Source organism: Alexandromys fortis, unplaced genomic scaffold (assembly GCF_014885135.2).
Source record: "Alexandromys fortis isolate MF-2015 unplaced genomic scaffold, M_Fortis_MF-2015_v1.1 scaffold_88, whole genome shotgun sequence".
NCBI lineage: Eukaryota > Metazoa > Chordata > Mammalia > Rodentia > Cricetidae > Alexandromys > Alexandromys fortis.
The window spans coordinates 4901022-4913494 of record NW_026067961.1 but is presented as its reverse complement, the minus strand read 5'-3'; the positions used below and the strand labels follow the sequence as shown (position 1 = coordinate 4913494).

The 12473-nt window shown below is 51.0% G+C and overlaps 1 protein-coding gene across 1 annotated transcript; it reads left to right on the top strand.

The window, feature by feature from the left end:
• Positions 1–11741, top strand: Eno1 (enolase 1). The gene is made up of 12 exons (XM_050153322.1): positions 1–164; positions 2784–2877; positions 4467–4562; positions 5628–5686; positions 7522–7591; positions 7685–7818; positions 8632–8854; positions 9629–9826; positions 10260–10461; positions 10751–10859; positions 10982–11040; positions 11367–11741. Exons 2-12 carry the CDS (start codon positions 2793–2795, stop codon positions 11434–11436), a joined length of 1305 nt encoding a protein of 434 aa, XP_050009279.1. The 5' UTR covers positions 1–164; positions 2784–2792; the 3' UTR covers positions 11437–11741.
• Positions 11742–12473: the final 732 nt, after the last annotated feature.

Sequence of the window (12473 nt, the reverse complement as noted above, 5' to 3'; positions counted from 1 at the left end):
GCAAGGAGAAGAGTGGGCGGGGCTTCCCGAGCTGCACTCAAAGCCGGAGTGGGAGGCGCTTAGACCAGCTCGGCTCCCGGGTCGCGCGCACGTCTCTCCTGAACGCTCTCCAGGGTGTGTGCAGGAACCTCTGTGCTCTTCCTCTGCGGCACGCCGACTGCCAGGTAGGGTTCGGGTGCCCCTTGGAGACCCTTCGCTCACGAGCGAGCTGTGCTGGGGAACCCGGTGGGCATGGGCACCCCTTACCCTGGGTGCGAGCCGGGCATCCGGGGAGCGCTCGGGTCAGCCTCGTGGAAGGTCGCGGGCTCTTGGAGGGGGGTGGGGAGGTGCAGGCCCACCTGTTAGTACCCAGCTACAGGCTTGCAATTTAACTGGGCTCCCAACCAAGCAACAGCAAATACAAAACATGGTTGATCGCCGCCCTGGGGAGTTAAGTGCTTTTCCCCCTGTAGCTTTGTGGGGAAGGCTTTTGAGGGAGGGAAAGACTGGACCTCCTGATGTTCATGAAAGCCCTTGAAATGGAAGGGCCAGAAACAAAGATGCCCACGAGGCAGAGCCCTCCCCCCTCCCCCTCGACCTTCCGCAGAGCCTGCTAGGGCTGTGTCTCTTGGACCACAGTCTAGCGTCACTGGGAGGGAGTGGTCCAGCCCATCTCTGCTTCGGAGTACTTCTCACTGGTTAGGTGCCTGGACTAGAGGAAATTGCAGCAGTCCCGTTGGATAGTTCGGAAGCCCTTAGAAGACCTCGTCCCGGTTAGGCAAGAAGGGGTGCGGGCTTCCTGGGTGGCTACTAGCCGGCCATGAACTGACTTAAGACGTGTTTAAGAAAACTTCCTGTTCGTTCTGGCCTTAAGCAGCGTGGTCCTTTGGCTTTCGAGCTCGGTCAGAGTCGGCCTGGACTGAAGTTCTGACCTCTAGGTCCACATTTATGACCCTGGTCCGGCTTTCAATCCATCTAAAAGACCTAGAGGGTGAGATTTTATCCTGGCTAAAGACAGTTGCTGCCCAGCTTAAGGATCCGAGTCAGATGCGTGCGGGGGAAGGAGAGAACCAACTCCTGCAAGTCAGTAGTCTGACTTCCACAGTGCGCCATACCACGTGGGCGCCCCCCCCCCCCAAGTAAAAGAAGACTAAAGTGCCTTTGAGCCAGGCATGGCAATACACACTGGGTAGTCTGCAGCAGGAGGATCACTATGTGTTCGGATCAACTTGGCATACCTAGAACGTGGGGTTGGGAGGCCACAAAGAAGAGAATGATATTTAAACCCAGCCTGGTCTAGGTTAAATGTGCTTGAACCCTACAGAGTAGTGGTTGATGTTTTGTAACAAGGTAAAAAGTAGATACTTCTTTTCATAAGTGTATAAAGATCCTTTGTCTCACACAAGACAAAACCACAGAAGTGACTTCTCAGTTGAAACAAAAAGATGCTTTTGGCGCTTCAGCCCTTGCCAGGGAAGATGTGGGGGACCCGACCAGATAGTGGCTTCTGAACAGTAATTTGGCTTCAGGGCTCATCCAGTTTAGTTCTAAAGGCTCTTTGGTAAATTCCTTTCTTGGAAAGCCTACTGGAGAAAAAGTAGGAAATGGGCATTCGTTCAAGATCGTTGTCCAGTACCCTCCTCTCAGGATGTTTTCTGATTAAGCCTCGTTAGTACTCTTAAAAACGTTTTTTAATAAAATAAGTGTCCTTTTGAAAAAAATAAGAATCAGAAACCATCACCATAGTGGAAATATGGCGGTGGAATTGAACCTAGGACCGCCCACGTGCTAGGCAAGCTAGCAGACACGTGCCACCAGACCAGAGAATGTCGGTGCTGATGTTCACAGACACAGAATTAGGTGTTGCTGGCTTCCAAGTGCAATTTCTTACTGGTTATCAAATCTCCATCAACTGAATATGCTGTTGTTACCATGGTTACAATGAGATGAGTTAGGCGTTTTCCTAATTTTACATGGTTTACCCTGTGACCTCCCATCACTGTTTCATCCTGGTTCCTTCTCATCAGGCCTTGTGTGAGTGAGCCAGCACATTGTATCATCCAGCTGGAGGTTTGATTTTTTTTTTCCTTTTTTTTTTTTAATTTGCACTAGTGCTTGCAATCTCTAGGTTTTGTATTCTTCCTCCCCTTCTACACCCTGGTCCTGAGGGATACAACTCTGGCCTTTGAGCAGGCTAAGCACAAGTTTGCTGTTGAATTGCTACCACCACCACAGCTCAGGAATGTAGCACAGGCAGGGTGCTGAGCCTCTGGGCACTAAACCCCTCCTTAGCCTCCAGCCTGCTCTTGTAGATAGCCACAGCGCCCTTGGGTTCAGAGAAGAGTTTGCAGGAGTGGTTCAGTCATTACCACGTGGTCATCAGGCCTGACTTGGAGTGCCAGCCCCTTGGCCTGATCTCTTCCCCCCCTCCACAGCCTGTTTTTTTTTTTTTAAGGTTTATTATATATACAGTGTTCCTCCTTCCTGTACACCTGCATGCTAGAAGAGGGCACTGGGTCTCATTACAAGTGGTTGTGAGCCACCATGTGGTTGCTGGGAATTAAACTGAGGCCCTAGAAGAGCACCATTGCTCCTAACCGCTGAGCCGTCTCTCCAGCCCCTTGGCATGATTTCTAAGGACTACTTTTTGCTGCTTTCCAGCAGGTCATGCTACTGCCCTCCCCACAGCTCCTTTAATAAGCAGCCTCCCTAAACGGAAGTCCAGCATCCCTCAGAAGTGATCTCTTGAATTAATGTTCTGTGTTATGCTTTATAGAAAAATATGGATTATTTTTTCCTTACAGAAACAAGCCATGTCTATTCTCAAGGTCCACGCCCGAGAGATCTTTGACTCCCGCGGGAATCCCACTGTTGAGGTTGATCTCTACACCTCAAAAGGTATGTCCCCACTTTTCATGGTTTCTTTTACCACGTTCCATTGAGAAATGAATGGGGGCAGGGGTGGCAAGGCAGAGGCCTGTGCACGCATCCCTTCTCAGCATTCCCTCTGCTGAGACTGCAGGCATGGGGCAGAGGAGTGAGTAAAGCCAGGGCTTTTAAGTAAGCCCTTGTTCCTAGAAAAGGAGCATCCTTTGGTTGTTCAGCTGGCTGTGATCTAATAAGCAGATGGCAAGAGGACAGTTCTCTCCATATAGGGTAGAGATGAGGGGCAGGGGTGATTGCAAGTGGGGCTTTGGGACAGCCCGGAAGCTCTTCTTATGGACTGGGAATATAAGCAGGAGATGACTTGCCTAACAGGTGGGAGGTCCTAAGGTCAAATCACAGCATTGCAAAAAAAAAAAAAAGCTTTTATTATAAGAAACTGGATGGGTGTGGCAGCTAATGCCTTTAATCTCAGCACTTGGGAGCCTGCTGCAGGAGGATTGCCAGTTTTGAGACTAGAGACTAGCCAGGGCTACAAAGCAAGAACCTGTGTCCTCTACTCAAGGACCCCAGTGCTGGTGCAGTTCTGTGTTCAGAGATGCATGTCGTGAGAACGGGACCTGAGGAATGGGTGTACAGTTCTGCAGAGCTCACCAGGACCTGCCAGTCAGAGCTGAGTCATTGTCTTAGTCACAAGTCTAGCTAGCACCAGAGCCCAGCCCTTCCTGCCAGTCCCCCAGAAAAGGATCCTCACATCCTCAGCAACAGCTTGTGTGTGTGCTGCAGGGCTCTCAGCTGAATCCTAGCTACTTTTTTTGTATTAGTATAATCTTAATGTTGTCATTTGTCAGGTAAAAACAATATTTACAATAATTAACTTGATTTTTTTTCCCCCATAAGATTTCCTGTGTGTGGAGGCCATGTGGTTCTCAAACCCTGAGTCCTCTTAGGCGCTATGATTATGGTTGTGTGGTCCAGTGGTTGGCTTTTAATATCTTTGGAGCAGCTGCATTGATGGTCCCTTTAGAAGGTGGCAGTCATACAAGCATGAGACATGAGCTCCAATCCCCAGCACCCACATAAGAAACTGGGTCTAGCGGGGTATACCTGTAATCACAGCACTGGGGACAGACATGGAAGGCTTCCCTACAGTTCACTGGTCAGCCAGCATCACCTGGAGGTCCCAGGTTCATTGAGATCCTGTGTCCGGGAAGACACGTGGTGTCAAATCTATTCCAGTCTTTTTAGTCTCTGCCCTGGAGGCAGAACCCTTTGGATGTTTAGGAATCCAGGGCGGGTTGCAGGTAGGCTAGCCCGCAGGTCCCTCAAGGGAAACTCCTGAGAGCCTACTTGATGATGGGTCTGTATTAGGATCAATGTAAAGAATGGTCTGGAGGGTGTCTAGCTGATGAGGAAGCAACAGCACTTCTGAGGCTAGATGCTCTGACTGAGCGGGGCTTGGACCTGAGCTGTAGGCCTTTCTGTTTGCTTTAGTCTAAATTGACTCCCAACACATGGAAATTCTGCTGCCTCACCCTCCTGAATACTGGGATTACGGGCGTGTGCTGACATTTCATAGTTGATTTTTCCTACCTCTATGCCAGGTCTCTTCCGGGCTGCCGTGCCCAGCGGTGCCTCCACTGGCATCTATGAGGCCCTGGAACTCCGTGACAATGATAAGACCCGCTACTTGGGGAAGGGTAAGTCTAGGAACTCATATCCCACCAGCCCTCCTTGCCTTTCTCTGGGTTTCACTCCTGTCATTGGTGAGCGCTGTTACCACATTGGAAAGTCAGCAAGGTGTCAGCTCACTGACACCCACATTGCCAAGCTTGGAAACTGGGCATGCGGACACAAGGAGACTTGTCAGTCTGGGCTTTGGAAGCTGCTCCCGTCTTCAGTGGGGAGAGGTGTCTGCCTTCAGTGGAGCCACTCAGTTTTGTGGTCTGCTTTTCTATTGCCTGGAGACAGGCAAGGCCTGTGTGGACCAGCCCCAGTCCTCTGGCTGTGTGCTCACTGACCTGTCACCTTGATGTGGCTGTCACCATCTGTAAATGGAATCTGCTTGCTCAAGAGCCGGCAGAGCACCCAGAATTAGGCCCGCCTTCATCCCTGGGGCAGTATTAGCCCTGCAAGGCGTGGGGGTCTTTCTAAAGAATTGGTGAACAGAGGATGTGACCAATTTTGGAACGTTAGTGGTGTTGAGGCAGCAAGGGAGAGAAGATTGTGTCTGCTGGACTTTAAGAGCCCCCCCTCCCCAAGGCCTCTCTAGAGCAGAACAGCCCAGGGTCACTGCTAATGAGCCCGCTTGTAGGAGAAGCTGACATCCGAAGCTCTCCTGCGGCCACTTCCCTCATTTCTTTCTTCTGAAGCCTGTTCTCTCCTGAGTCTCTTTTTCCCTTCTATTCACCTCTGCTGGGCAGGCGTCTCGAGACCTGTTAAGTATGTTAATGAGTTCCTGGCACCAGCCTTGTGCACTCAGGTAACGCGCCCTGCATCCTAGGTGTGCAGCTGGTCTTCCCGGTGCATGGTCTTGAACTAACTGTCCCTCAGATCATTCTGGGCTGATTGCTCTTGCGTGGCTCTAACCCCCGGGTTCTGGTTCCTAAGGAAGAGCACTCAGACTGGGCCAGGAAGCCTCCCTCTGGCGGAAGTGGGGTGGGGGTTAGTGTCCTGTGGAGGACCCACAGCTCGGGTGCTCCAGCAATGCTGCTCACGCCTGCGTATTGTAATACTGTCAGTAATTTCATGATTGTTCCTTCTAGGTGTCTCAAAGGCTGTTGAGCACATCAATAAAACTATCGCACCTGCTCTGGTTAGCAAGGTAGGACCCACCTTCCTGTAACCGCTGTGGATCAGTGCCACCAGAGCGAATCCCGGGGCCTTAGCTTATTCTGAGAGCTTAAAAGTTGAGGATTCCCTTTTATGCATGAGTCTAACCTACCTGCCTGCATGTGGCTGCTGCTCCTGATGCCACCTGAAAGCGGTTGGGAATGGGGCGGAGTGGAGGTGGGGATACTTGGCATCCCTCCCTATGCTATCTTGATCTGGGAGGCCATGGTCCAGATTTGAGTAGCAGCTTTCTGGGACATTGTCCATGGTAGATACCTGGACTTCGGAATTTATTGCCCTGTTGGGTTGTCTTAGGTACTGACTGGAACACAGGATGGGGTTCAGGTGATAGAGATGCCAGGAGCCCAGGCTACATTACCAAGTTGTGGCATGTGCCTGCAGTCTGGGTACTTGGGAGCTAGGCAGGACTCCATCCCCGCCCCGTGTGGTATTTGCATGCTGCATGCAAAGTCCTGATTTCAACTCTCCTGCTTTTTTTTTTTTTTTTTTTTTTTTTTAAATCCTCATTTGGTGGAGAGTGGCCCAGCAGAACAGCATTTGCCACACTTCCAGAGGATTTGAGTTTGGTCCCCACACCAAACTCAGGACCAGCAACCACTTGATTTCCACTCCAGGGACTCGATCTGGTGTGGGTGAAATGGGTCTGGAGGTGACTCAGGGAGCAGTTGGTCATACCCCCTTCCTCCTCCCGTTCAGTGTGTGCTATCCTGTCATTTGTCCCTAGCTAAGCTGTCCTAATGCTGTAATTGGTTCTGCTTGTCTGGTCTTCAGACAATTGCTCATTACAACTGCCTGTGCCGTCTGCTCCAGTCTCCTGGGCAGCTCCTTGAATGTCTTATTCTCTGTCCCTTGGTCTCCAGGCCTTCCCCTCACACTTACACCCTTGGTGGGCTCTCTACTTGAGCAACTGCCTCCATTAGCATCGCCTGCCAAAGCACTGAGACGTCAGAACGCTCACACAGCATTACGGGGATGTAGATTTTCTCCCATACTTATATGAACAGTATTTTACAGAATAATGTGATTATGTGTGTGTGGGTTTTACTTGCATGTATATTTATGCACCACATGCATGCCTGGTGCATGTGGAAGCCAGAAAATAGCATCAGATCCTCTGCAGCTTGAGTTGCAGACAATTTTGAGTGGCCAATATGGATTCTGGAAACTAAACCCTTATCAACCAAATGTTTTTTTTTTTTTTTTTTTGTTTTTTGGTTTTTCGAGACGGTTTCTCTGTGGTTTTGGAGCCTGTCCTGGAACTAGCTCTTGTAGACCAGGCTGGTCTCGAACTCACAGAGATCCGCCTACCTCTGCCTCCCGAGTGCTGGGATTAAAGGCGTGCGCCACCACGGCCAGGCTCAACCAAATGTTTTGATGAATGATTTGGACATTGAGTGGAGATCTGTCTGTTTGACATTGACCAGCAGGGGCAGCCTTAAAGGAGCCTCTGCTTGCTTAACTAAACAGTAAGCCTTACTGCTTGGCTTCTAAGAGCACCCTTGTTTATGGTGATAGTTTATGCAGTACAGGGCACACACAGCAGCCTTGTACTCCCTAGGTAGACTGTAGTCTGTTGGACCCAGGGAAATGCCTGAAGCCAGTAATTAGGACAAGTCAAATGTGGCTTTGTTCTACCCCATTGTTCTCTTTGGAGCTGGGGACTGAGCCAGTCTTACAAGCTTAGGAAGCTCCTTGCTATACTCCATGCCCAGCCTCGGCCTGGGGTTCAGACCTTTCTAAAGTGCTGCTTGGTGTGAGCAGAGCTCAGGTGATTGTCCTGGCCCTCACCGCCCCATCTCCCTGTAGAAACTGAATGTGGTGGAGCAGGAGAAGATCGACAAGCTGATGATCGAGATGGACGGCACCGAGAATAAATGTGAGTGCCCGCGCCCGGGGGAGCCTGTGTTCACAAGTGCGGGTTTTCATGCGGGTCTTTCGGCTTCCGTTCACCATTTCTATTTTATTCCAGCCAAATTCGGTGCCAATGCCATCCTGGGAGTGTCCCTGGCTGTCTGCAAAGCTGGTGCTGCAGAAAAGGGGGTGCCCCTCTACCGCCACATTGCTGACTTGGCTGGCAACGCTGAAGTCATCCTGCCAGTCCCAGTGAGTGACTTGTTAGAACTTGCTAGAGGTATCCCATCCCAGTTCTGTTGCTTGCTACAGAACCATACTTGAAGAAGCAAGTTTAGGGAAAAGCTTGTTTTCCACACAACGGTAAACACATCCATCCTAGCAGGGAAGTCACGGCTGAAGTGTATCAGCACATTCACAGGCAGAGGCAGAAATGAGGCCAGGCAGTGAAAAAAACATAAGCACACCAGTCTTAATCTGTGGGATGAGTCACTGCAGGATTCCAGACTAGAAAGGGCAGTTAAGCTGGCATTGCTGGCACACCTTTGACCCCAGTACTCAGGAGACAGGCAGGCGGGTGCATGGGTGGGTGACTTTGAGGCCAGCCTGGTCTACAGATTGGAGGTGAAGACAGCCAGGGCTATATAGTGAGACCTGTTGGGAGGGTTGAGTATAGACACACCAACTAATTACTTAGCTCCCCTCCACCCTTATGTAATCCAGAACCCAAACCCAGGGAATGGTGTTATCCACAGGGGTCTACTTCTATTTCTAATCGCAACAGACATGCCAGTAGGCCGGATGATCTAAATAGATAGTCCCTCTAGGACTCATTCTAATTGGTTCTCAATCGTGTTAATACTAATTATTAAGATTACAAGTTTGAGTGTCACATCATGGAGCCCCACGAAGACCCTGTGCATCGAGTCTTTTATAATTAGGACTCACAGCACAGTGATAAGAGAATCCTGACACGGCACAGGGCCCGGCCCACACGGGCCTGATAGCAGCTAGCTGGGTAGGCTTCCCTGGGCCGGCAGCACAGCTCTCCTCTGCTTCTCCCAGGCTTTCAATGTGATCAACGGCGGGTCTCACGCTGGCAACAAGCTGGCCATGCAGGAGTTCATGATCCTCCCTGTGGGGGCGTCCAGTTTCCGCGAAGCCATGCGCATTGGGGCAGAGGTTTATCACAACCTGAAGAATGTCATCAAGGAGAAATATGGGAAGGATGCCACCAATGTGGGTGACGAGGGAGGGTTTGCGCCTAACATCCTGGAGAACAAAGAAGGTAAGCATTGAACTGTATAGCACTGCCCCCTCATACCTGCCAGTTTGGGGACGGGATCAAGACCGATGGCAGCCTTTAAGGAGGAAAGCAAGAGCTTTGAGTGTAGTTTTTTCCCCCCAGTTTCATGGGTGACTTGAGAATGGTCCTAGATCTCTTAGAGCTGGAGTTACCCATGCGGTGCTGGTGATTGAACGTGGGTTCTGGAAGAGTAGCCATTGCTCTTAACCACTGAGCCATCTCCAGCAAGCCAGCTGGTCCCATTTTAATTTTTTGTGTGCGTTCACTCAATTCTTCCACTTTGGCCTGGGGTACTGAACTTGGGTGTTGGGTCTGATGACAAGCACCTTTACCAGCCGTATCTCTGGCCCTCTGTGGCCTCTTTGGCCCGTTTTAAATGAGCTTCATTGTGCATTCACCTTCGAGCTGCCGAGGTCATTGGCAGGTGTCAGGAGCCTTGTGTCTCAGATCTTGGCAGCTTTGACTTGAGGTGGCCCTTGCTGAGGTTTCCCTCTTGGATTCCAGCCTCTGTTCTATTTAAAGCCAGTCCTCAGGACAGCTGATCTCTGTTGCAGCTGTCACTCCAACTGCATCTTCGCCAACAGAACTGCCATGGCATAAGAAGAGCTGGGTTAGAGATTGCTACTTATGGGTCCATGGTCCCTCACCAGTGACCTTTTGACCCAAGCAGGAATGAGTGCCTGACAACCTGAAACTCACAGCCAGGACAGTCCCCATTCGGCACCTGTTACCCACCTTTGCCTCGTCTCTTTCCAGCTCTGGAGCTGCTGAAGAACGCAATTGGAAAGGCTGGCTACACTGAACAGGTTGTCATCGGCATGGACGTGGCCGCCTCTGAGTTCTTCAGGTCCGGGAAGTACGACCTGGACTTCAAGTCTCCTGATGACGCCAGCAGGTACATCACCCCTGACCAGCTGGCTGACCTGTACAAGTCCTTCATCCGGGAGTATCCAGGTGAGTCCCCTATTCTCTCTTTATGACGGCTGCAGGGGTCTGGGACATGGAACATCATCCTAGCTCCCATTGTAGTTATAGGTCCAGTTTCGTCACGGTTAAGCCAAGACCTTAACATATTCCTCATTCCCTTTATTTTATGTGCATTGATGTTTTCCCATGGGTGTTGGGACCCCTGGAGCTGGAGTTCCAGTTGTGAGCTACTGTGTGGGTGCTGAAATAAAACCCAGGACCTCTGGAAGAGCAGTAACTGCTCTCAACTGCTGAGCCATCTCTCCACCCCCATACCCCTTTGTAGAGGCAGTTTTGATCAATGCCAGCTTGTGCAGACCTTAGCTTGGGTCATCCTCCTGCTTGAGCTCCCCTTTCAAGAAAGACAGAGGAAATGGTGCCTGGGGACCACAGCCCACCTGATGACTCCTCCTTTTCCTAGTGGTGTCCATCGAGGACCCCTTTGACCAGGATGACTGGGAAGCCTGGAAGAAGTTCACAGCTAGCTCAGGCATCCAGGTGGTTGGGGACGATCTCACAGTGACCAACCCTAAGAGGATTGCCAAGGCTGTCAGTGAGAAGTCTTGCAACTGCCTCCTGCTCAAAGTGAACCAGATTGGCTCCGTGACCGAGTCTCTGCAGGCGTGAGTAGCCGGTGGGCAGGGCTTCTGGGACTGTCATTCCAGGTGTCTGTAGAGTACATGGTGGTAACCAGAGGGACACAGCAGTGCGCACTGTTGCCTGGTCCTTGGTCCCTGTGGCTTAACTTCGCTACAGAGACCGGGATGTTTGTCTCTTTGGGGGCTTGATGCCAGGGTGGGAGCATGAGGGTGAGGATGTCCTTGGGCTGTAAGCCTGCAGAGGAGGAGGGACAGACAGGTACCGAGGCTGCAGCTCAGTACATCACATGGTCTGACTTGTGTCCTTTCTTAGGTGCAAGCTGGCCCAGTCCAATGGTTGGGGCGTCATGGTGTCCCATCGCTCTGGGGAGACCGAGGATACTTTCATCGCTGACCTGGTAGTGGGGCTCTGCACTGGGCAGGTAAGCACTTCCTGCCTGGGTGTAGTTGTAGGGGTGCCTCTTCTCCTGTGGGAGAGAAGGCTGGACTTTTGTTCATGTTCTCCATGGCTTCTATAATGATGGCTTTTCCTTTGTCCCTCTAGATCAAGACTGGTGCCCCTTGCCGATCTGAGCGCCTGGCCAAGTACAACCAGATTCTTAGGTAAAGATTCAGCAGGGAGACAGTGGGTGGGCATATTCTGTTGGAAGGCCATGCACAGACACTGGTTGACAGTGGATCACAAAGCAGTTGTTTGCCTGTGTGGTGCTGCCATCTGCTGGTGGAAGACAATAGCTCACCTTTGAGAGTCTATCCACATTAGAAGCTGAGCACTGCCTGGGACAGACAACCCCACTCTGCTTTCCTGTTGTGACAGCAGGAAGACTCACTCATGGCAGTCCCCTGCCTCCACTTTCCATGGGCCGACACACCCTCTGCACCGGGAGCTGACTTTGTGTTTTGTTTTGTTCCCCTCTTTGTTTGCCAAGAATCGAGGAAGAGCTGGGCAGCAAGGCCAAGTTTGCCGGCAGGTGCTTCAGGAACCCCCTGGCCAAGTAAAGTGAATGCAGATCCCTGGAGCCACCAGCTGCTTAGACCCCGTCCCTGATGTCATCAAGGCGGCTCAAGGCAGGCCCAGTGCTTGCCACTCCCATGCCACTGCTTCCTTAGAAGTCTTCAGTCCGCCCAACCACCTGGAGCCCTGCTGGAAACCCCAGCTTTGTAATCATGTGACTGGTCCGAATCATTGTCACCTCACTTCCAAGCTAGTGTCTCGAGCCCAGTGTAATCTCTAGGGTGGCCACAGGAAAGACCCCTGCCCCGGCGGTTCTACATGCAGAATAAAAAGCCTCAGTGACCCATAAGCCCTGCCTGTGAGTGGATGGAACAAATCAGGGTCCCCTGGAGTCCCATGTGTAATTACTGTTCTGGGGGTAAGAAAGTCTGGAGGTTCTGGGTCCTCTCTCAGGACCTAAGAAAGGACAGCTGGAGCAGGGAGGGATTGAGCTGCCAGGCAGAAGGAACCAATACAGGCTTGACCTAAAAATGTTCTGACGTTAGGATCCCATCAAAAGAGATGACTATCCATCCTTGGGAAAGACGTGACTACAGTTCTTCATGTGTGAAATGGGAATGGCAAATGCATGTCACTGTGGGGGAAAATCACATTTTTTAAGTCTTCATTATGGGCAAGTGGGGTACATACCTTTAATCCCAGCAAGAGCAGGCCAGCCTGGTCTACAGAACCAAAAGAAAGGAGGGTACCTCATCTCATAGTTTGAGCCCCCAGGTAGTTGCTGAAGACTGAACTCTGGACCTGTGGTAGAGCAGCAGGGCTCTTTAACCATCTTTCCTGCACTACCCATTAAAAGTTGTGTTTAAAGCCAGCCAGTGCTGTGCTGCACAGTAACATCCTGTCTGCTGTGAGAAGGAAGGCCATCTCACTCAAAGGTATTAAAGGAGTAGGAGTCAGGTGCACCTAGCTACATATAAAATCTTAATGCTCATAAAACCAGTGTGAGTAATTTGTATTTAAAAGAGGGGACTGGAGAGGTATAATTTGTATTTAAAAGAGAGGACTGGAGAGATGGCTCAGT